The sequence below is a fragment of the Ctenocephalides felis genome, unplaced genomic scaffold (assembly GCF_003426905.1).
Source record: "Ctenocephalides felis isolate EL2017-DRISC unplaced genomic scaffold, ASM342690v1 CF-g0.4_SCAFFOLD_01492, whole genome shotgun sequence".
Taxonomy (NCBI): domain Eukaryota; kingdom Metazoa; phylum Arthropoda; class Insecta; order Siphonaptera; family Pulicidae; genus Ctenocephalides; species Ctenocephalides felis.
The window spans coordinates 28,132,498-28,158,991 of record NW_020537646.1 but is presented as its reverse complement, the minus strand read 5'-3'; the positions used below and the strand labels follow the sequence as shown (position 1 = coordinate 28,158,991).

Below are 26,494 nucleotides of genomic sequence, written 5' to 3'. Positions count from 1 at the left end.
TATATTATCATTGCAAACGATTTTTGCATTCTGGTCCTAATATAAATTTTCAAAAATCCTCTACCTATAAGAGCAATTAGATTCAAAGGTAGTTTCAAAATTACAAGCAACACTATTGGTTTTATTAGTTTGTTGTTAAAATTGAAAATTTATAAAGGTATAAAAAAGAGCATTCTTCTTAAAAACAGTGTTTAGAATTTTTATTCAATACAAATTTTCAAAATTATCATTTATCAGTAAAACAATAGAATTCAAAAGAATTTTCAAGTCTATAAACAAAATTGTTTGTTACTGTTAGTTTAACTTAATATTGTCGTAGCAATATGTTGAGATATTTACTTTACGAACTGAGTTTAATTTTTTTTTTAATAAAATCGTTGACAAATATGTATTAAGCGGTCTCATCGCAAACTATCGCCAGCATTTTTAAAAATATTATTTTTAATATGCAAATAAATATTATCACAAATAATTTATTCTTTCAATGTTAAAAATATAAAAATTTATAGAGGCCAATCATGTTCTGTAACAAATATTTAATTTAATTGACTCCTAAGCAATTTATTATTAAATCAATATCAATAACAAAATATAAAATGTTGGATTACAATAGCAGTTCAGATACTATATGATAATCAGTAGAAAATACACATTTATATGAAACAGTTAGTAGTTAGTTTAGTTTTATATAAATGTGTTCAATTAACATATATAATACTTAACCATTTTAAGAGTAATATTTTGTATTTGTTAAAACAAGTAAAGTTTATAAGTTTTTGGTTGTTATTTCAAATGGTTGTATTTCTCAATTAAGTCACTAATTCACAAAAATAAATAAATTTTTAGTACTTTTTAAAATATTTTGTTAAGTTGCAAAAATATGTATTTGAGTGTAACTAATTTCAAGAGTTAACTTTAATTTTGAGTAAGTATTGCATTGAACAGCATTTAAATAAAATACTCGATTTATCTTAGTTATTTATACGAAAAATTAATTTTCCCAATGGATACTCCGATACGATGTTATTCTCACGAATATCTAATTATAATGTATTTCGGCAGATTGTTCTATAGAGAAATCACTTTTCAGATCTCAGAATTAAATTAATTCAGAAAATGTTAATTTAGCATATTTTGCGAATATTTTCAAATTACACATTGAACATCATTGATAAATCTGTTTCACGACCATGTTGTGTCGTATTGTACCATAGCATTAAGTAATAAACCGTAATTACATTATCTATTTATTTTACACGAAACTTTTATTCGTGTCAGAGTAAATATTTAAATGTTTTTATTTAATCTGTTGGTTGTATACATCCCTTGTGCCGTAAGGTCATTCCGCAGGGATGCAATAAAACTGATCCAATCATCCCTTGCTTGTTCTCGAGCTAAGCAAACGAAATGCTTGCAAAGAATTGTCAGCGAATGTATTTGTCAGTTGGATATTTGAATGTGCGTGTGTGTGTAATTTGTATAAGCACTACATAAAAATTGATCTTCATGAATTGCTTTGAAATGCCAACATGAAAGTTCGAATTAAATGTATTTCTTCAGGGAATTGTTAGTAAGGGAATAATATGAATTGTTTGTGAATTATAGTTTTAACATCGTTATTTGTTTGGATTTGTGATATAGAATTGTCTATTAAACATTCAAAGAATTAAAAAATATAAAAATTAAATTGAAAATAAATAGTTATGTACGATATGATGCTACATGACTACATACTGATGTACCTATACTTGACACTTAAGAAACTTGCATAGTAAAGATTTGCATTTTACTTATATGTATAATTTTAAGTTCTACATATAATCATATTAGTAAGATCACTAGTGATTTTTGAAATAAATATTGTGAATCAAAATTAAAATTGCTATATTTAAATAAATTTGCCATATATTGGTGACACATCATTTGTAGTTTTGTTATTACCAAATCTTAGAATTTTATTTATTTATGCTTTTTCAGTAACTAAATACAAAAAAATATTTTGCATACAATAGATTAGAAGTATAATTGAACATTATATTATAGTATTTCTTGATTATATATTAATATTTAAAAATCTTTTTTGTTTCAGGTGAGAAATTTGCAAAGTGCAGTATTTAATTCTACAAAACAGTAAGTTTTATATAAATTATAAGGTTTACTACATTTTATTTCTTCTTTGTTATTTTGTTTAAACATTTAAAAAAACGATATTTTTGGTACTAGGTTTTAATATTTATTATTATACACATCAATGTATAATAATAATAATCAATGCATCATAAATGTATCAATGCATATATTTTTATATTGGATTTTAAAGAAGCTAAATTTCAATTGTAATCGATAAAACCAATAATTTTAGTGCAATTATGAAAACATGTAATTCAGTACTTTCCTTTAAGATTTGTTTATGAATATCTTCATCAAAATGAAAAGTATTTTATCAGAGTTGAAAATTTGTGCATTTGTGCGAAAGTAAATTTATTAAAATTTGCCCAATACTTAATTTTTTTATTATTATACCAATTAACCATTTTTAAATTGTAAACTACAGTTAAAAAAAAACAATAGTTTTTGTGGTCATCATATTTTTCCTAATAAATGCAGATTCATCGATTTTTTTAACCAGATAGATATAGATTTTATTGAAAGAAAGTAAAATGCAATTATTAAAAGATAATAAGGGCTTTGAAAGAGAACTAATTCTAGTTTTGCAATTTCAATTTATATAATTATATATATATATATATATATATAATATATATATATATACCGAGGCACAAAGGTCCAATTCGACTTATGGCAATTCTACTGTAAAAACCAAACCAAATGCATCACAACACATATCAAACAAACAACTATCTAACTATATTCAGTAGAAATCCCAAACCCACATAACTATGTCATTTTTACTATTTTAAAAACTTTCTCACCTGGTTCTTCTTGCCCCATAGACAAGGTGAAAAGGGATAGCCAAGGGGTAACTGAATCCGTCTTATTTTTAATTTTGAAGGTATTTTACAAAACAATTTCTAAATTTTTTACACAAAAGATAAATTTCATTGGCATAAAAATGGTATATAACCTTGATCTGAAATAGAGAAAGTAGAAGAATAAAGAAATATTTATCAGCAGAAATAGAAAAACTATTACACTTACTCTATATAGACTTTTATAAGGGCTATAAGAAGTTATTTAAAAATAATACATCTTATAAAACAGCAACAGCAATTTAAAAATAAATTTTAGAACTATATTAAGGTCTCGTTAATTACATTAAGTTCATACAACCATTAAAAACTAACAACGAGAACTCCTGATAGCGATGTTACTTGATTTGAGTCGATGGCTGTTTACTCAACTTTTGTCTTCTACTTTCAAACGCTGTTAAAAATTATATATTTAAATAATGGTGGTCGACCTTTTTACCCGCAGACAAGAGTTATCTTTTTTCGTTAATGTCTATACTTGTAATTTGAAGAAAATTAACTTATTCAATCAATCTCTTGATCTAAATACACAAACTTACTTAAGTAAATAAAAACTTCGAAGCAATAGATTCGATTCCAAAGTGACTGGGTTAACGATTTATACGAAGAAAATAAAATAATAAAATCCCTAAGGATTAATCAGAAACGTACAGGTGATCGTCTAGGATATCTGCTTGTTTGCACTAACAATCGAGACTATGAGAATTGACTGGAATATCACCTATCTGCGATTCTATTTATTTGCGAACTTTGGACACAGTGTTAACAACTGTGGTTCTTTTAATATTAGAAGTCGGTCAAGATTACATAAAGTCTAGACGTTGATTCGAGAAACAAGATTTATCGGTGTAATTTATTTGGGATGAGTTTTTACAGAATTTTAGGAAATGTTATAAGAAGCATTTTGTGATTTGTGATGATTCATTTTATTATAAAGTAGTTTTTATTTTTATTTCTGCAATATAAATTTATCTGATACATATTTTGTCTGATGGGCTCACCCGTAAGTAAGCGGTTAGGAGCGACGGGGCCTGAAGCAGAGGTCCCGGGTTCGATACCCACTTCGAGCAGCCTGTTGTCAGGCAGCAGTGACAACGATTTTCACTTGGAAATACAGATAGCAATATTTTTCCAAGTGAAAATAGCCCTTGCCCAGCATTGCTTTACCAATAAAAAGTCAGCCCTATTAGATTAATTCTAATGATAAAAATCATCAAATATGGATGGATTAACCATTGAGTTACCATCTAAAAGAATACGAAGTAAGGAGAAGTTTCAGCCCAACAGCTCATAGGACGTAAGGTTCTGATTGCTGTTAAAATTATAATAAATAAAATATTTCGTCTGAACTTTGAACTCTAAACTTTAAAGCCTTCTAAATAATTCTTAGAGTCTAAAAAATTAGTTAGCAGGCTTTCAATACAAAATATTGGTCACTCTCGAGCTTTTATTTATACACTATATTTAATATAATTCAATTTTCATTTTCGCAAAGTAAATGTATAAAAAAGTCTAATTTAATAAATAAAGAATTCGAGTAATAATCAGTAATTTGTCAAAAATGGGAGAGTTTTTTCGAGTTCAGAAAAAATGAATAATAAATATTAATAGAATTCCAGAAAAACACCTGAACTGTAAAATATATGAATCTGAATTTGGTAACGAACATATTAAGAGATTTTAAGATTTTGCTGAAAATGTTATATTGACATATATTTTCAGAGGGTACGATGTTTTTAAAAATGAAACATTAAATAAATATTATTTCAAAATTAGGACGTTTTTAGTTTGGAAAAGTTAAAGAATATATGTGTGTGTTTATCTGTCCATGGGTGATGTAATATTTTGTTGAATTCATGTTATTTGTAAACCCTTTTAAGGTTTATTTTTAATATTTTCTTCAATATTTTGCATCTATTTGCTATTAAACATTAAACAACAAGTTTTGATCTCCTTAAGTAATATATCAGAGAATCTTTGATGCTTGCGAATAAGCTCAAATAGTGAAGACATTTGGTAATTATTTCTGACAAAAATCATGAGAGCTCGTTTTTATTGAAATTTCGAGTCATATAACATTGTTCTTTGCAATTGCATATTTGAACTAATTTATTCTGACATGGTGAAGCCTGGAAAAAATCTCTGAAATACACATCAGATTTGTAAAATTAGTTTTTACTATTTTGATTTAAATAATTTATTAGTATTAATATCACAAAATTTTTCCAATTATACCTACTGAACAAAAATTATAATAAATCAATGTAAATTATGTTATTTCTAGTAATCTTAGGATTTTAAAAAACATATCAAACGAATAAATATTGATAATTTGATACATACTATATTATAACTGTAATTATATAAAGTACATTAATTTGTTAATCACATTTCACATCATCCATTTTGTGTTACAAAAATGTATTTTAGTTAAGCATGGGCGTAAACTGTAATCAGTAACTGTCTACCAAACTCCACATATCGTATAGATGCTATGGCTTACATTCTGATTAGAATTAGAATCTTAATTGTTCAACTGCTTGTTGCAGGCCTGTAATATTTTAGTATGTTCTTTCATACTACGAGATCTATCAATGCACAAAGTTGAAAATGAAATAGTGGTTGTTTATCATTGATTAGGATTTATTAGTTTGTCATAAGCAGACAAATCATAAAATTTATATTTTATTAATTCATCCATAATAATAAATACATAATTTTGCGGACGGATTTCATAGTTTGATTTCAATAATATAAAAAACAAATTATGTAGAACTAATTTCACATGTTAAGCTTTTAATATATCTAGTTATATATTACCTTCAAATTCAAAAATCACTTTCACGACAATTTAAGCAGAGATTTATCTGGCTATGAAAAGCACTTTCAGCCGTGGGACACATCCTAGGTCATATAATAGTAAAATTAATAAAGAAATTCCTGAGAAGGCCCGAGCGGACTATAAATTCTACTTCGTTACTATATGTAATGTAATAATAACCGTATAGTTACATGGATTTAAGTTATCTTAGTTGGCTCCCAGAATATAATACAGAGCCGAATCGGGGAGAAAAAAATTAAAAAATATTATATATAACATACACACACACATGCTTTTTCTAAATTTGGTTTTAATCGATTTAGAATGGCTTGAAACGTCGAGAAAACATACAATTAGCGAATCGGATTTTTTTATGAAAACATAAACTTTTCCTTCAGGAAGTTGAAAATATACTATGTTATGTATTTAAAGTAATTTTCTGTATTTGAAGAAATGAATACTTGCAATGAGTAGAATGAATTTAATTTGTACTATAATATTTTATATCTATAGGTACTATGATGAAAGAAACAATAAACGTTGTAAATAAAATATCTAGTACATTTAATAATTGGACTACATCTTATCTTTCATTTTGTGTACATTCAAGTCGTTCTTCTTTGAAATAACCCTGTGCATAAATATTGCATAACGTAATAATACAACGCAATAACGTACCGAGAAAAATTCATATTTGCAACGTTGTAAGTGTATTTCTCATTCAAAGCATTTGTAAGTCTGGAACATTTTTCGTGCAAAACAGTTGTCGCGAAATAGAACTTTTGCGCTTTCTGTTCTTGTTCTTCTCTCTGATGTTTTATATAGGAGAACGCGATTTTGAAAAAGATATTATATGGAAAATGTAGTTAATTATCTATGTTATTTTGCTTTAACTAAAATCATAAATTTTATTGTTAGTTTACTAATAAAAATCTGTTGATAAGTTTCATTTCAACTTTAGAGTAATTGCTTTAAAGTAAAACGATTACTATAATTTGTCTAATAAATTATCACATAAATAAATTATTGATAAATTGTATACAGTAAAAGTTTTAATAAACAAATCAAATAAATATAGGGACCGATTCTACCGCATAATAGACCAATTTTATGGCAAGACCAGGTTAAGCTCCAACTTGCTCATATTATGCTACTGAATCATACTGAGTACTGTTAAAATGTCATGTATGTACTCATTCAGGCGTTTTACACATAAACTGCAACTTTACTTGTATGTTATGAAGCTGGGTCAAAAAGTTATCTAAGATAGTTTTTTTGACATTTGTGCGGTTTTAAGGTTAGTTTTTCTATCTGACAACCTGAGAAAAACGCCTGTCTGCACACCAACCAAATGGCTTTTGTCAATATTTAGAACGATTTTGTATAAAAAGTTATATATAACACAACCTTGCCATAACATTCGTCTGTTAGAATTGGCAGAATCGGTCCCATAGTAAGGAAATCTTCAATAATGGCCTTATACAGATGGTATAATACTATTATATTGGCTCAAGAGATTTTTTAGTTTATTCGAATTTGGCTTAGTTTTGTGGTAAGAACAACGTGCAACCACATATTCTATGTTTGATACTTATTTTGGGAAGCTTGATATTAAGCAGCAATGTATCATTATCTACTTGATGTTACAGATTTTAAAATAAGAGTTCAAGTAAAAAAACTTTTTGGACTATATTTCTAACTAGCGTTTTCTTCTAATAATTCTAATAACAAATACTTCGTCATTATCTATAGTTACTGATATGTACATAGGTCATGCTATTTAGCTGATCAAAAAGCATACGTTTGTCACAAATTTCATAAAAAATTAGTCATTGATGCAGGAGGGTTGTTATATCAACTAATATTGTCGTAAGTGATAGCTTAGTTCTTGTTTGTATTAGAATTTTGTATAGAATTTGACAATAACGATGAATAGAAATAAAACTAAACTCTTAGATTTATAAATTTTATTAAGTATATATAAAAAAAATTAAATAATTATTGGAAGAAATTCTTTACAATATTTATTTAAAATAGTTTATCTATACTTACAAAATATAAATTTTGTAAAGATGATATATTAACACTTCATGGACGCTAGAGATTTTTTTGTTGTTCCATATATATCTCAGTTTTGTTTCTCCTGAATTATTTGTATTTACACTTATAATGCTTTAAATCATAATATCAAATCATTTAAAACTTTAACATTTATTTTATGCACTTGTCATATAAAACTAATGGTGCATGGCATCATGCCTTAAGGTAAATTGCTGGAACTTTCCGTTCGATGAATATTAGACGTTTTCAAATATATTATTATAAATACGGTAGTTTTCATTATTCTTATTTTATAGACAGAATTTAAGAGCTTATGAATTGGACGACGCGAATAAACAAAACTTAATAAATCGGATTTAAAATGAAAGACATTGTCTGATATTTATAAGAATTATATAAACTGAATTACAAAGTTAAAATTATTTATTTGAGTGATCTTTAGAATTTTAGCTAGAATAAAAATTAAAATCCGAATTATTTTCAAAATTCAAATAAAAATATTTTTCGTAAATTAAATAAAATCAATTTTGAGGTTTTTTACCCCAAAACAATCTTTTCGTCAACACCATCAGAAAGTTTTTTTGAATCATTCAAGTCGGATGCTTAGATCTATCAAATCTGGCATTTTTTGCACATTTAGCTCTTTGTCTCCAAAACGCTGCCCAAAAATAATCACCACTTCTCTCCATCATTACCAAATGAATGCCTTTTGTATCATTCCAATCGGATGCCCGGTTCTTGTATTCACACATCCATACATACACACAAACACATTTTTCAAAACGCGAAGATATGCAAAAATTTTCATTTTCGATTTTTGGCTAATTACTATAGCTTTCCGTACGGGAAGTCAATTAATAAAATAATAATTAATATAGCTAAAAACAATATTTTTGCTGTATTTATTAATAGTAGACTGTTTTTGCGTGTCTACATAAAACCTCTGACGTAAGTTTTTATTATCATCTTTTTACTATTATTCATTACTGTGCAATATGATATTAAATTATATTTTCCATCATATTTTACTGTATTTATTTCGCTTCGCTTTGCTCGGTATTGTAAAATAAGAGCAACTTAAACATTTGACATTCTGTCGTTCGGTAACAAGGTTCGGTAACATCTTGGAAACAACATGACTCGCTGTTCATTTCTCAAATCCGGTTTCCGGGTGACATGTTTGAGATATGCCGTTCAGTGTAAAAGGTACCTTTTTTGGTATATATATTTTATCCTATAAATTTATACATCATCAAAATCGATATTCCACTTATTTTTTGAAAATTGTGAAAATTAAATAACAATTATGTGTTCCAGTATACATTTTATTACCAGGTCACCCAAACAAATACCTAAAAGAATTAAGTGAGGAATATCCTACTTAATTTAAATTCGTTAAATGCAATTACACCTGGCATATTGTCTTAAAAAATTATATTATATTGACCGGCAATAAATCTATGCAAAAAAGAGGTATGCATTCCAAATGACACATCACTCAATAAGTAAACTGAAACCTAATATTAATTCAATAGTAGGATACATAATAATTAATTCAACAGGTGGTGAGACTGGTGAAGATCACTCTGATTAATTAGATATTAGGTGGACTGTAAATTTTAAATATTCAGTAACCATGAAATAAGTAAATAAAATAACTATTTACTTTACTATGCGATATATATTGATCTTCAATCTACAAACTTGTTCTGTCTTAACTTTTGCTAGTCTCTCAGGTGTTAAGATAAGATATAGATCCCGAAGGATCTCGAGTTAAATTCTAAAACCCTGGTCTAATAGGAGTAGGATATATTGTAACTGGCTCTTCCTAAATCATTTCCTAATTATTTGGCGTCGATTGCATCTTAATGTGCCGTTATCACTTAGTAAACAATTAATAACCACAGTTATAAACACTTGTGTGCACTGTAATTATAAAAAGAAATAAAAACCGAAATAAAAAAATTTAAAACACAAAATGACACAAATTACGAAATTTTATTGACGGGTTGAGTAACTCATGCACGAACTAAATTCCTTGATATTTGCTTAGTCTCGCAACTACTGAATACTGAATTTCTAAATTTTAAAATATAATATAAAACTCATTAAAACTCTGCCTGATAGGAAGGGCAGACTACAAATATACACTAATACAACTTCAAAATTTTGAAAATTGCTATAATTTTTTTAATACGAATGAGATTTATAACAAGGATAAATATGTATAATAAAGATTTGCCATAATCAGTTTCTTGTAGTATTGAAAATTGAGTTAATAATGAGAAAAATATAAAATGGATAAGTATTTACGCTATTGAAAAATTGTGCCTTCTTAAACAAATTCTTAACATTATTGATTAAATTATAATTCAACCAATTTCCATGAGTTCCACACTCGATAGTAGATATGACTAGGAATACGTGTCATTTTTTTAACAAAAATTCCAAAAGCTTTTCGATATAAATTTACGACCTTTCGACTTTAAATATTCGACCATTATCACAAGTTGAGATTTAACAATTTTTATGATATAATTTTGTTATTTTGATGCCCGCCATTGTTTAAAATATTAATGATTATGTATAATTAAATCAATTTTTGTAAGCCCATAATATTTTAAATTGTTTGTTAAAACCATTATTGTTTCATGTTTCATCAATTACAAAAAAAACTAACCTATCTTTACCAGAGATTATTCAAGGCAATTCATAACTAAATACTTTTTGAATTTTGAAATGTGATTTAAATATACAAATGTGTTACAAAAATATATTGTGTTTTGGTATATATTCAACACTTCAATAAAGAAGAGGGTGAGATTGGATCAAAACTTTTTAGTTAAATTGTAAAATATTTATCAAATCTATAAAAGTTGTTGTAAGTAATATTCCATATAAATACAATGCAATTTTTAATATATAAGGTTGTCAAATATCTCCCTTCCGCCTTTTTGTATCATAAACCAAGAGCAAAAAAGCGGAAGGGAGATATTTGACAACCTAATATTTAGGGTTTTTATTAAGTTGTATTTGAGTGCAATCTAAAACTCTAAGAATCGGTGAAATTTCTAAATACCAGTGTCCTCTAAATATTGAATAGGTGGGTCAGTACCTATTTCTCACTTTATTGTTGGGCTTTCTGGTATACTTATGAATAATTAAATACAAACGTGATTAAACTTTGAATAAACTTTATTGAAAAAGCTACTGAATTAGTCTTATCAGTATCTTAATTCTCACATTATCTTCATTTTAAATTGCTAACATGATACTTTAATACTTTCAGCTAACATGATTTTCTATCGAGCATTACTGTTGTCCAAAATATTATTGTACATATATTACAATTTTAAAATTATTGCAATAAGTTCTTACTACTAACATCTGCTTCTGCTGTATCAAATGACAGTTTAGTTGCATCTGAAACGTAGTAAAATAAGAAGTATGATAGAAATATTTTATTTTTCCGAATTTCAAACAATTATTCTGACTTAATTGTTATTAACTCTGGGTTCTGACATCAACAATCATTTACATTTTATCTAGGTTACTGTTACTACCATTTAAAAATCTCGCCATCTAAACACTTCTTAAAAAGCACTCCTGTAGTGTATTCACGGATGACCATAAATTTATTTGGTTGAAAGCAATTTTCTTGAACGAGGCAACTTGCGCGAAAAAACGTCCGTTTTTTCTCTTCATTTTGTACAACTCTTGCCATGTACATAACTCACGTTTTAATCAGGCCCAGGTTAATTGCCGAATTAATTGTTGTTAATAAGCTGTTGACTAGATCACGAACTAGAAAGCCCGCTTTTAAATGAGCAACTCAATGGGGGCTGTGAAATATGCGTTTTTTATTACACGAGAATATCAGTGTTGGCAAAGGCTAAATGATTAATTAAAATAACTTTAGGTAAATTAAAATTGGAAGAAAAATTAATTTTATACATAGTACGCTACGCTTTACATCAGCAATTTTCTTTTATTATTATTATTGTTTCTTTACTAATATTATACAAACTTATAAATATGAATTTAGACAACTTGTCTCTTTCTTCGTGTTTTTTAAAACAATAAATTTCTGTTGCTTGTTTATAGTATAAATTCAAATTGAAAATTGTATTGATAATACAATTCGTTAAATTCTTAATTATTTAACAATTTGTAGTTTATTGATATGAATCAGGGCAGAACATGTCAAACTAACAATAAATGTCATTATAAAATCATTTAGTTAAAGTAACGAAACATTTCATTAATGACTTAAATGTATACTTTTCGGGCATACTCAAGAATATATTCAGTTTTTTTTTATAAAAAAGAATTCGTCAAAATTAGAAATTATTTTTGTACTTTATCTCTTCGTTTTAAATAATATATTCTCGAAACGTTTGTACTTTGTAGTTTTAACTTAAAGTTTAATTCCTGCAATAACTGTATTAAAAGTAAACAAGCGAAACTAAATTTATATTAATTAGTAATTTTTTACTAGTCACTATTGAAATAATTTTAATGAAAATATGTATAAAATTACCCTTCTAAATAAACGACTTCTTAGCGATTTTTAACTTCCCGTAGGGTAAGTTATAGTAATCGCAAAAAAATCGAAAATGAAAATTTTTATATATCTTTACGTTTCAGAGGTTTCTGAATATTTTGGCATACCTTAGAAAAAATGGATGTATGTGTGTGTGTGTGTGTGTGTATGTGTGTGTGTATGTGTGTGTGTATGTGTGTGTGTATGTGTGTGTGTATGTATGTACGTGTGTGTATGTATGTGCGGATACAAATTTTCGTCGACGATTTCGGGAACACGGATCAACCGATTTGAATAATTCAAAAAACATTCGATTCGTATTGATAAGGAGACGTGCTGATTAGTTTTTGGCGAAGGCAGGTCTAGCCGTTCCGAAGATACGGGGCAAAAAATGCCGAAAACGGTAACTCAGTTTTTAAGAGAACGGAGCGTCCGATTTAAATAATTCAAAAAATATTTTACTTGTATTGACAAGATGAAGAATCGATAAAATTTTCATGAAGGTAATTCTAGCGGTTTCGGAAATATGGAGGAAAAAGTAAAAAAATTAGCCATTTGGCGGTCAAAAATAATCATTAGACATATGCACATCAAATTATCAGATATTTTATAGAGATTTTAATATTAAGTATACATTTTGTTAACATTCCTATGGGTTCCGTACCAATGCTTATGCGTTAGACAGCGACGCGGCGCTTACGCGCTTTATATTTTTTCCATATGCAGTTAAATCAGTACGATTGCTTTGAAAAAAAAGTTCAGATCTTCCACAATATGTCAAAATAAAAAAAATAAAAAAAAAAATTTTTTTTTTCAAAAAAAGTAATATTTTGTCCATATATATAATTTCTCAAAAATCTTATTTTTTCAAAGTACATTTATTTCAAAAATGTTAATCGTTTTTAAAAAATTAATAATTTTTGGTACGGGAAGTTCCAGCAATTTGCCTTAAGGCACGATGCCTTAATTACCTTAAGACAGAATTCCACTTACAGCTAGTTTCGATTTTAATTGATAATTTTTATGATTTGGGTATTTATTTTGTATACTTTTTTATTTTGTAAATACAAAGTGTCTATTATTAAATGCAACTGAGTTAGGTTTAATTTTTTTATTTTTATTTTTAAATGCAACTGAGTTAGGTTTAATTCCTATGCGGAGAGTCTACTAAGTCCGATAACATAAGCCGTCTTGTTCTCACAAAGTTAATCCACATAATTCAACTTTCGCACATTCTACGACGAGTTTTACCAGAACACCTGACTTATTATCTGTCAATAGCATCTGGGAAAGTAATTTGATGTTTTTAGGTTTATCAAAAATTGACAATGTAATAGTGAACTATAAAGATATAACTATATTCCAAATTATGTTAATTTCTGGTGAATGATCCGTTATTGTCTTGTGAAAAAAAGCTAATAGTTGTCAAATATTTGTAAACGCTACTTGAGGAATGTGTTACGCATGTGTATTATAGTATCATAGTATTACAGTCAGCACAATAGTATGTGAATATACAAATCTATATAGATGTAGTTATTACAATCTTCTGCTAATATTTTTGACATTTCAATAAATTAACAAAAATGACTATTAAAATAATAATTGAACTAATCATAGAGTCGTCTTTGGACTAGAATTGATTGGAGCAATCAAAAGAAAAAAATTATCCCATGTTATTTGAAAATGTGTAATTATGTAAAACCTAGAGCATCAATCAAACTGCAATCGGGTGTATTTTTACTATTTTTGTGTCGACCAAACTGCAATTCAGGTATATTTTACTATTTTTGTCAAGTTTAACTAACTGCAACAACAGCCTAAATAACATTTTTAGAATCATATCCAGAAATAATGATACCACAAGATTGACCTGTGTTTTTTAGAATTAATATTATTTATTAAAAAATTAACTTAAATTTTTGAAGTCTATCAAATTTGAAAGGCCCTCTTTCAAATAAATGTACTTAAGTGTCTTTATTTATTTTTTATTTAAGGGCATTTATTTAAGATTCAAAATTGATAAAATACTTATAAGTTTTCTACTTAAAATTTGTGTAAATGATAAAAATCTTTACTATTCTGATTTTTTCTAATTCTGGAATAAATTCTTGAAACTACTTGTTATAAATACTTGCTATATCATATAGTAAATTCCTTAAAATTGCTGTAGTCTTAGAAGTCGTTGCCTATTGCTGACTAATAAATTTATATCAAACTGATCAGATTTAACAGTCAGTTTAAACTCATAATTTTTTACAGTATTTTCCACACACCATATTTCTAAATGAAATTTTACCAATATCTAATGTTGTAGTGCACATATATTTTGCGGGGTAATTGGTAATTAAAATTTGAGAATGTTTGTTTTCGGAAAGCCTGTTAATCGATTGAAATTATTAATTATATATAGTAATATAAAGATATTATATATAATAACCTGAACCTACTAAATACCAAATTAATATAATTGTTGAAAATCTTTTATATTTGGACTAGCAATTAGTTTCGATTTCATTTTAATTTTTCATAATACTATTTTTATCTGATTTTATTCAGAGGCCTATTATTATGGAGATTAAACTCAATATTGCGTTTCGACTATAATACTGTACTTTATATTTAATTATACTTATTACGCTTACCCAATATAGCATGCTCGCGGGCAGTAATAACTCACGTAAAACACTTAGTTCCCAAATATAAGTAGATCCAAAATAACCACCCGATCACTATATTACAGCAGACTTATGCCGACATAAACAGTAAAACAAATTAAACTTTGGCTCATTACTTCTGCATAGTTCTCATGAAAAACTAATTTTAATTTTCGCAATCATTACTAAACCCGTGGCTTCGATATAAATAAATCAGAGCGGATTATTTTGCGGAATGGTTTGACAGCATGCGATCAAATAATAGTTTTTCGCGAAACGACTTAATTGCATTTCGCCCGAGATCAAACATTGCTGATAAAACGATTGTGATATGGCCGGAAAGCTGCCATTATTGTTAGCTATTATTGTTAGTTAGCTCGACTGTTGTGTAGTGTAGTCGTATTAGGAGGTAGGTACCTACTGGAGCCATTTGCTGATCAATAGTTAATTAAATATTTTCATTTACCAAGCCAGACGTTTGTGCATGAGGTTTTGCAGTGTTTTGCTTGCGTAGCGCACGCTCTTGTAACTTGTAACACACTTTGCGAACATTGTAATTCATCTGCTGTTTATTTCAATGTGCCGACATGCGAATACATACGATCTTGCATGGTAATTTATACCCTTGATGCGAAACTAAACTATGGCAGATATCTAACGAATGATGATAATGATATTACATACAATTGAAGATAAAACAACTTATTTGATATTACGCTTATTACCTTCCAGATTTTGATAGCAATGTTGATAAATTTGATATGTTAACGAATTTTTTGACCTTGTGAATCATTTGTCATCAAAATTTGAAGTATGTATGTACAAATTCGATAAATTTCTGAGACGCTAGTCTGAGACGTTCTTTTCAGAGTGGAATTTTACTTAATTAAAACTAGACAGTTGCAATAGAAACTCTAATATTCAACTAATTGCACAAGATATCATTAACTGATCTCCAAGTTTTGTGCCATTGCAAAATATATTTAAAAAAGCGACTGTTTTCTGATTCAAAATATCACAAATCTAAGGCTTTTGTCAAAATTGAACCAAGAAAGACAAATTGTGAATTTAAAATTCTTGATTGGTATCTAACAAATATCAATAAAAAGTAAGGTAAAAATGCAAATTTTGTTTTAAGTATTCAATTAACTTAAGTATTCATTATACCATAGCTAATATAACGTGCTCGAAAACTAATATCGTGAATTTATGAAATGCATTATAATGTTACAATCGAATAACGCTGGATAACTTATCATCTCCGTGGTATAAGCGGTACACCGGCATGTAATACATTATACTTCGTGCAATATGGTATAAACTCGTAGTAGTAGCAAGTGGCAAGCTTATCATTAACGAACCGAGAATTTGTTAGTAAATTACACGAAATTAACTTCGGTTAATATATGTGCCGTTTCGCGCACACGCAGACATGTACGAAAACGGCTAAGTGCCCTCATATGCTACTGGTACCGCATTGGGCGAGGTATATTTATTCAAACATATTAAGGCTTGTATAATCACTGTTTATTAGTAATAATAAAGGCTAAATTGCTTATTTTAACAGATTTGTAATCAGCAATGGTAGATACATTGTATCGATGTAATGTACTATTTCTAATTCTTCTTTGACAATACAATGTATTGTAATACGGTGGAGACGCCACGTACAAATGTCACTCACTAGGAGATTAATTTAATTTTAATTATTTATTAATATATTAATTTAATTTATATGAATAATAAAATAACAAGTGTAATAATTTATATGACATTTTATATTTTGTGGAAATATTAATTTATATTATTCTATAAATATATTCTTTGAATAATAACTTATGTAATCATACGCAAAATTTAGTATATTATATAACAATATATATAGAAAATCATTAGTAGACAATATTTTAATAGTTAATAGATCCCTATTTTATTCCTTTTTGAATAATAATATATATATATAATAATTTAATCTTACTTGAAGTTTACTAAACTATTTTTATTTTCAGCTCTAGGTGCTGATGAAAACTTCCCACGTGGTGAGTGTTTTAAATATTTTATCTTTAATTTTATTGCATGAAATGATATTGGGAAAAGATTTTTTATGCAACCGGATTATTCTAAATTTTGTTTTTTATTACGAGTGCGCTTATAGGCACAAAGTGTACCATTAATCTTTGCCCATCGGATTTACGTATTGTGATTTCAGTTCACTTCATACACTTTGCCATGTTCGCGCGGCTTTGGTTTAGTGGCCTGATGTAACGAATAACAGGGTTTGGAAAAAGACTCAGAAATATATATATATATATATATATATATATATATATATATATATATATATATATATATGAAATAATTATTAGTACCTTCAAATTAAAAAAAGTTAAATGAAAAACATTATTTAATAATTCTGTTTTGACACTTGATGTGAGTTATCATGCAGCAATTCTATGGTACATTATTTAAATACTAGTGATGAAATTTACTAAGAAAAAGTATACATATAAAACCAAAACACAGTTTTTGTTCCTAGTTTGGTATGTACATGTCTTCTCATTCCAACATTGTACGAATGTTGATATGAATGATAATATATATCTATATAAGATTGATATGGGTGGATAATAGTAGTAGAGAGCGAAGTAGACGAATAATACAAATGAAAGAGTGATTGGAGACAATAAATAAGTATTTGGATACAAAGTGTATCATTGGAGACGAATAGAGTTAAAACCTTAATATTGATTAATCAATGACAATAAAGTCATTAATGCTATAGGTCAGTACGGAATAATATATGAATAACAGTCTATATACAACATAACTCATTTATTTATATTTAACAATATTTGGCTAAAAAATTTAAAAAGTTTATTTTTAAGTTTAATGCTATATCTCGAGTTTGAATGAATAAGTTTCCAATACAGAAGTCAAGTAATCATCGAAGCATTTTTTTGATGATTTTTTTTTATCAATTTTATTAACCCTGGCATAGATCGGCTTTACTAAAGCGTAGATGTACAAGCGATTCCCTTGCTATTTTCGCAACACCAGTATAGCGTTTTATTCCCCATTGTTTACAATTCGCGTTCAGTTATCTGCGTTAATGTATGTGGCTCATATGTATATATTTGCACCTACACAAATGTTTTTTCCGCGATGGATAAACGGAAAATCTGTGTAATCCACTTCCAATGTTGTTGAACTCTTACGTTAAGCCCGAATATGTACAATATGCACGAATTGGTACATTTAAATGTGCGAATATAGTTTAGATAAAATGCGCTTAGCAGATATTTGCAATGCTTATATTGAATTTTAGCAGTTGCACTTAACTGATATCAATTTGCTATTAAATGCATCAAAAGTTACTTCGAATGCTTAAAATTCTGTACAATTTTACTGTTGTGCAAATCTCACTGTTCTATGAATCTGTCCTCGTTATTTTGTACACATGCCATGATGAATAAGAAAATGTTTCGTTTATCTATTTGTCAAAACCCACAATTATAGAAAATATGTAATAGGTATTGGTAAATTTATTCTGTTCGTTAAAGATGATATTTTGTACATTGATAAGGGACAAAACTATTTATATAATTTAATGGAATATTATCGGTTTTATAAAATACACCTAACGATCTAGATTCAATAGTATTTTTTTTTAACTTCCTGTAGCGTAAGTTATTGTAATATAATAATCAAAATTGATTTTTTTTTCATTTCTTCACGTTTTGAAGGTTTGTGAACATATTTGTTTATGTGTGTATGTATGTATGGATACAATTTTTCGTCCACGGTTTTAGGCGCACGGAGCAACCGATTTGAATGGCTCAAAAGCATTCGATTCCTATTGCTAGGGAGATGTGCTGATTAGTTTTTGGCAACGGCAGGTCTAGCCGTTTTGGAGATACGGTGCAAAGAGTGCAGAAAATAGAAATCGAGTTTTTGAGAGAACGAAGCGTCCGATTAGAATGATCCAAAAAACATTTTATTTTTAATTATCCATACAATATGTTACCATTTTTAATTAAATTGTCGCCATAATGTTTTAGATATTATTATTATTTTATCAAAACACTAAAAACAACATTGATCTGTGTTTACTGTTAACATAGTTTTTAAAAATCCAATTTTATACATTGAAGTGGTAAACCATTAAAGGTCCGCGGGTGGAAAGATTCACAATTATTATCAGCAAACTTAGAATAAAATTTTTAATGTTACTATTTTCAAGTAGAAGACAAAAGATATGTAACCATCCATCAGCTTAATTTTTACAAAGTCGCTATCAGTATATTAATGAAAATACATCAATATTGAAACCTAAAATATTTTTATATCGGTTGTTTTTATGACCTCTTGGGGAAAAAAGAGATATTTGACAAATTTAAAAAAAATAGTAAAAAAAATATATCTTTATAATTTGGAGTAAACTGGGAATATTACTAGACATAGTACGATAGTTGTTTGATACATGTCATGCAATAATATGTAGTTTAGATTACATTAATTAGGCAAATTTAAAGAAAACTAGTGTTTATATAATACAGAGAGTAGAATTATAATTTTTTACTTATGGAATATTATCGATGTCATAAAGTAGGCAATAATTTGAATGCATGTCTCGTTTTTTATTATCAACTTTAAATTAAATCTCCTATGAATTGTTAAATCATCTTTTAGTAAAAGAACTTTTTGTAACAGAAATAAAATCAAACTGGTAACTGTAATAACTGTACTCACAATTATTATTGTTAAAAAATAGTTATTGTACATTGAAAAATTATGAAAATTACGTGATATGTACTGTAATATTTTCCGGTAAGTACTCGAAATTTTATTTCATTCATATTAAATAACACTCACATTTCATTTTAGTAGTATTTGATGCGAATAATTATACTTTATATTTATGTTTTGGTTACAAATTTATTCAAAACAAAGTTTGTATTTTCGTCATCGTCTTTCCGCCGACAATATCATGACAATTTCCATGCTACTTAGTAGGTAGCCCGTCGAAAACTAGGACACATCACACCTGTATCGCTCCAAAGCGTTTTGTGCAACAAAGTTTCTGAACTTTGTATTCAGTTCGCACAGAGAAAAGGAAGCTGTACGAATGCTCGACGTATAATTCCAGTTAATTGCATAGCCCGTACCTTATTCACTGAGCTCTACCATTGTGCACTGACTCTATATTACGTACTGAACTGTATAATATTCAGCAGCTATATTTGTTACTGGAAATAATTAAAACGGTACACAACAACCGAGACGTAACGTCCGAGATAAGAAAAAGGAGTCGTTGCGGTTCTTTGATGAATTGGAACTCAAGGAGCTCTTGCAGCAACTGGTGAGATCAACCAAATCATGCAGTGGACGAACAACTCTATTTCTTCCCTTTCCATATGAAAAAAACTCTAAAATAGAATAAACTGAATTACATTCATGTTCCTATATCATCTTAGTCACATGCAATATTTTTATAAACTAAATAACGATTATCCTAAAAATAGCTAAACATTTTTTTTGAAATAGTAATGTGCATTTGGTACCAATTATTTTAAAAACGTCTTCTAAATTGCGTTTACATAAAATGATGATCTTACACATAGCATCATGTTGTTCAAAATTATTTAATTTGGTAGCTACTACTTGAGTTAATATTGAACCAAACAGTCATAGAACAACAATATCTTCTGACTGCTGTTAAATAATGTTAAAAAAAAATTGGTAGCTACATAACCACACACAAAATACAAAAAACCTAAATTAGAAAATACTGATTTCTGATTTTTCTATGCACATCCAAGTCAAGTGCATTTTTTTCATGAAGCATTTGCAAATTAATACTTGTTGTTTAGTTTGTTTTGGGATCACGCTTTTTTCATAAGCATTTCAACATTATTCTGGTAAAATTAATCATATTAAGTTTTTGAAAATGATATAAAATTAAACGAATATTGTTTTATTATTGTTTAGATAATGGAACTATTATTATTATATTATCAATGTTCTATGAGCAGTTATGATGCATTTTCAATTCTCCGTAGGGTAAGTTATAATAATTGATTTTTTGAGAGAATGGAGCGTCCGAGTTGTATTATTCAAAAAACATTTTATTTGTATTGACGAAATGAAGGACTGATAAAATTTTTGGATAGGCAGGTCTAGCGGTTTTGGAGATCCAATAAGAAAAGTGAAAAAAGTGCCATTTGATGGACAAAAATGAACATTAGACACATGCACATCAAATTATCACATATTTTATAGATATTTTAATAATAATAACAGATTTTATTCACATTTTTATGGGTTTCTTACTAATGTTAATCCATTATAGTGCGACGCGGCGCCCACGCGCTTCCATATTTCGTTTCTACGCAGCTAACGTACCGCGTTTGCTTTGAATAAAGTTAAAAATTACCAAAATATTTCAAAGCTTGAAAAAAATCAATTTTTCAAAAAGCTCAATTTTGTTAAAAGTTTTTATAGAGTTTATTTTTTTTAAAAAAAGAGTGTGCGTAAGAATCACACGCTATTGAAGTAAAACTTATTTGCTACTGTACAAAATAGCAAATTTAAGTTAAGTAAAAATAAATACATAACAATTTTGAATCATGTTTATTAGTGATATGGTAACACTCGTGATGCACACATTTATTAGTGTCAACCATTATACATATTTATATAATGATAAATTATAAATTATATATTTATAATAGTATTAAAAATATGTATAATATTTAAAAACAATAATGTAATTAAAGTCACACTTCAAATATGACATGATCGGTTAGTCATTGAAATTAGCATTTAGAAATGAACCTTCATTAGAGAAATGAAGTAATTGCTAATTCGTAAATTCTATAATATTCGTTTACACAGTGGATTATGTTAAATAACGTCTAAACAAATATTGTTTTCGCAACCTTACTCATCATGTAATTGTGTTGGAAGAACTTCATGTAATTAAAATTAACATATATTCATTGACTGCTTGTATTTTTTTACTTTTTCGCTGGCGATATAATCACATTCTTTGAAAAGCTGTAATATCTGTCCTGCCTAAACATATTTTCCATTTTAATAACTTCAAAGATTTATAGAAACTACGAATAATATAGAAATAATTTCTAATCAATAAGCTTACGTTCATGGAACAAATGTTTAATTTGTTTTATTATTTTCAGGGAACAGGGTAAAATATTCTTCTGAATCAGGCATTTTTCATTAAACAAGATTTGTACGATGTAGCTTTAAAATGTTTATTTATCTAAGACGATTTCCTTGTTGATATTGGTACGCATACCTCGTTGACGCCGGTACGCATACAACGACAGATCTCTATTCACATACGCGACGACTAATCACAATCGACCTGTATAGAAATGATATCATCGAGAGCGAATGACGCATCATTGGCACTCCACTCTTATCTTTTCCACTCTTATCTGCCGTAACGCACTTCCGTTGCATTTGTACGGATTTACACCCTATTTGCACCTAAAGAAGTTTTGCTTCAAAATAATTCTTGGTACGTAAAGTTCCAGCAATTTGCGTTAAGGAACGATGCCATGCACCGCTAGTTTATCTAAATTTTTATCAAAAAAATAAGCATTAAGCCTATCTTTATGCCGGTCACAACCGACCTGGGGGTGTGAAAGGTAATGGCACCTGCTCTTTTCTTGATTTTGATGACTAATCCGTCGTATCTAAGGACAGTATTTTAGTATCTCCACATAGGCCACCTAGTTATCAATTCAGCTAATCAGGAGCAGTAGTTGACATTAATTTTGCTGACCAAAAAAAGTGGCACAACCGTACCGAGTTTTTCTTGCTAGACATGAGAGTTTGAATTCATAACTTTATTAATGCTAGACTACCGCTTTTGATTATGCATTATGGACCGTGGAACTAAATATTTATCACATAATATTGCAAATAAATAAGAAAGGCATAGATTTTTAGTCTATTATTTAACTTTAAACTTTCTTAAAACATGTAAACTTTCCTCCAAAATTAGCATAATCACATCAGTTCTATCTAATTATTTTTCCGCCGATTCTTTGGATTCTCCGAATCAATCCGGGGCACTTAAACCTTATCGAGTGCCCCGGCCGCCGTTTCGCACACAAACGCGTTTTAAAACAGTTCGCTACTATTGAGTACATCGCGAGTTGTGTTTTGTTTTGCATAATGTCCAGTGGCGTTTCCATCCAAGTACATGCACCTCGGACCCTCCCATAATTTACATAATGTGCACCACGCCTCTGCAACGATACACACACAGGCACCACGAATATCAGAACACAGATTGTAGTAAGCAAGTCAAAATAGCACGAGAATTATTTTTAAACAAATATGTAGATTTTGATTTGCATAATCATCTTATTCGACATACTGTGGAAGTAAACTTAATGCAAAGGCTAAGGTCTGCTTTCTAACTACTGGAATAAATGTTACGTAGAACAGAATATGATCTAAATTGTTGTCCAATATAAAATACAATATGTTTTATATCAAACATTTAGTTCACAGAATGATGCATTTAATTATAATAGCTCTTATAAATACCCAAAAAAACTAAAATTCAAGGAAAAACTACGCTACGAAAATATTTTCCACAGGAGTGTCGCTGCATAGCAGACATGATACAGCGATATATTAAGATAATTATATCAGGATCGATAGAAATGTGATTAAAAATTACAAATTTCGCTTTCAATAAACTAAAATATAAATTAGAAATACCAATAGTTTGTAACTCGTACTATTGAATCTTGAAGCAAAGTTCGACGACGAAGTCTATATACGACACTCGTATACACATATAGTCGAGTGGATGTCGTCCATGGACGACATTCTTTGAGAGAAGGTTAATAATATTTAATATTTATAACATTTTAAAATGGATCTACTCTTTGTCCATTAACAATTTTGCATTCTACTCATCCAGAATATAATAGTGCAAAATACAGGTGAATTTATATTATTTAAGGATTTTACAATTAGAATGTATATGTATGTATGTTTGTATGTATGTACGTATATATATATATGTATATATATATATATATATAATGTGTGTAATATGTATGTACGATGAATGTACATCAATATCATACTTTTGTAAGCGTAGGTATAGAAATCACTAAGAAATAATGTATTTCGTGATAGAAATTGTGATTGAAAGCAATATTGCCTTCGGGAACACTATGTATAGAGGTGTACCAAGAAAATTGGAATCATTTCATATCGGTGCATTACACGTTTATTTGCACACATGATACGTTATACAAGTCGATATATCAATATAACAATATTTAGATTTACTTAAACAATGCTGTACATGACAATAAATTTATTGTTTTAAGTCATGAAGTAGTAAAATAATTTATTGTAACACGCAAAATTAATTGTTTTTTAACGATATTCATTCAATTCTGCCATTGCTAGAGCCTCGTGGATTACGTAATATCTAAAACTTTATTTATTAATAAGAATTCAATTAAACTTTTTAATTTGTAATGAAACTTGTTAAAATGAATGAAATGAATTATTGTAATTATTATTAACAATTTTAAATTTGTAAGTACGTTTACCTATATTTTCTCCAGATTTTAATTCACAAATATAGCTACTTTGCAAGGAAGTATTTCTTAAGAGTTTTGTTTAATGCCCAGGACTCGACCCTGGTCTAATGAAATTATATAAAGATATTATTAATACTTTTTACGTGATCCCTTTTATTTCGTAGTATAAGATAAGTTCTTATATTGTCAATGAACCGTCTGTAAATGATTAATCCTTTTTTCTAAGAAATGCATATTTCTTAAACTAATTCAATGGAATAATAAAAATAATGTTTGGATACAAATATAAAGGAGAGTTGCTTGAACCTACAAACGAACCATTCAAGAAATAATAAAAAATACAAACCCTTGGTAAATTTTTATCTGCTAAAACTTCTTAAATTAAACTAAGTTAAGTCAGTAACATCTTAACATTCAAAGAAGTAACATCATCTATTAATCCCTAACAACGTATTACTTTATCAAATTATACAACAATTTATAATCTTTTAATCCATCTGAAATTGCCACTATCTAATTATATCTGGTTCTTTGGCATTATTAGCGAAAAGTGTACTATTTTGAAGTTCAGAAACATCTTGGTGGATCACGAAATCTTTCTATATTATATTGTTATTAGTATAGAATTATTTATTATTATTGTAATTATTTTTATTATTTGATTATCATTTATTCAATTATATAATTAGTTTGCTTTTTCCTTTTATCCTTTAATTTTGATTTTCAAGAGCTGATAAATTGTATTTATAATCTGATTGTTGAAATATACTGATAATTGTGAATATTAAAAAAAAATGAATAGTCAGTGAGTATAAATAGTATTTAATATGGTTGCGGTATGCTTCTGAATAAATAAATATATAAATAAGACTGTAAAATATCTGATTATTTCAAATTCTCACAAATAACCGTTAGGTTTTTCTATTCTTGAGCTAGTACAATGCGTTCAAAATATCATCTCCACGATCCATTATTTTATACTATCACTCATCCTTACTGATCCCACCCCGCAGATGAAGACAAAATAAATTTATTTAAAAATCCAATAAATCTCGAAGTTTTTGCTCACCTTGAATAAGTATATAGGTACATGTGAGAGTATTATGCTTATATGTAAACAGAAGGGAATCCCCGATGTTAACAAAGTATCGTTTTGTTTGCGCTCGACACTGAGTGCTACACTCGTAAAAAAGTTAGTCCGTCAATATTTGCGGACAAATACGCTCTGCGCCCCAGTATTATTGTCAACAGCAGGTAGACTGTCAGGCACACGGTTAGAGGTGGATAGACGTGGAAATGTACTGTAATGTACTTGAACTTTGAACACTATAATCTATGATTGTTGTGTAATGCGATCATTTCGAATGCCGCATTTATTGTTTTGACTTTGACTTCTTGTAAATAACTTTTTCGAACTTTTGTTTTTGGATTATCTGCACATGTACCATTAATGATTAATTACCAAATTGGGTGAAGTGAAGTCCAGATTCCAAAACAGAACATAGTGAAATATTTTGGTCTCCATTTAGACAGCAGACTTACCTGAAAAAGCCACATAAAAACAAAAAAGCAGCAAATAATGATCAAAATGAAAGATTTTGATTGGCTACTGCGTAAAAGTCTAAGCTCTCTGTTGAAAATAAGTTGCTGCTATATAAATCAATCAATAAACCAATCTGGACCTACGGAATTGAGCTCTGGAGATGTGCAACTCGGTCAAAAATTTTACTTACTATTCTTAATTCTCCATGGTACGTGACAAATGAAACCATTCACAGCAACCTCAACATGAAAACGGTGCAATTAGCGTTCAAAGAATT

At 28.2% G+C, this 26,494-nt stretch overlaps 1 protein-coding gene across 2 annotated transcripts in view; it reads left to right on the top strand.

Moving 5' to 3' along the window:
• The window catches only part of LOC113369956 (lymphoid-specific helicase-like), a 945,337-nt gene that overhangs the window by 575,305 nt on the left and 343,538 nt on the right, over positions 1–26,494 (top strand). For both annotated transcript variants that reach the window (XM_026610584.1, XM_026610582.1), the window contains exon 3: positions 17,082–17,111. In XM_026610584.1, the coding sequence (XP_026466369.1) occupies positions 17,082–17,111 (30 nt within the window). The remainder of the gene's footprint in view (positions 1–17,081; positions 17,112–26,494) is intronic.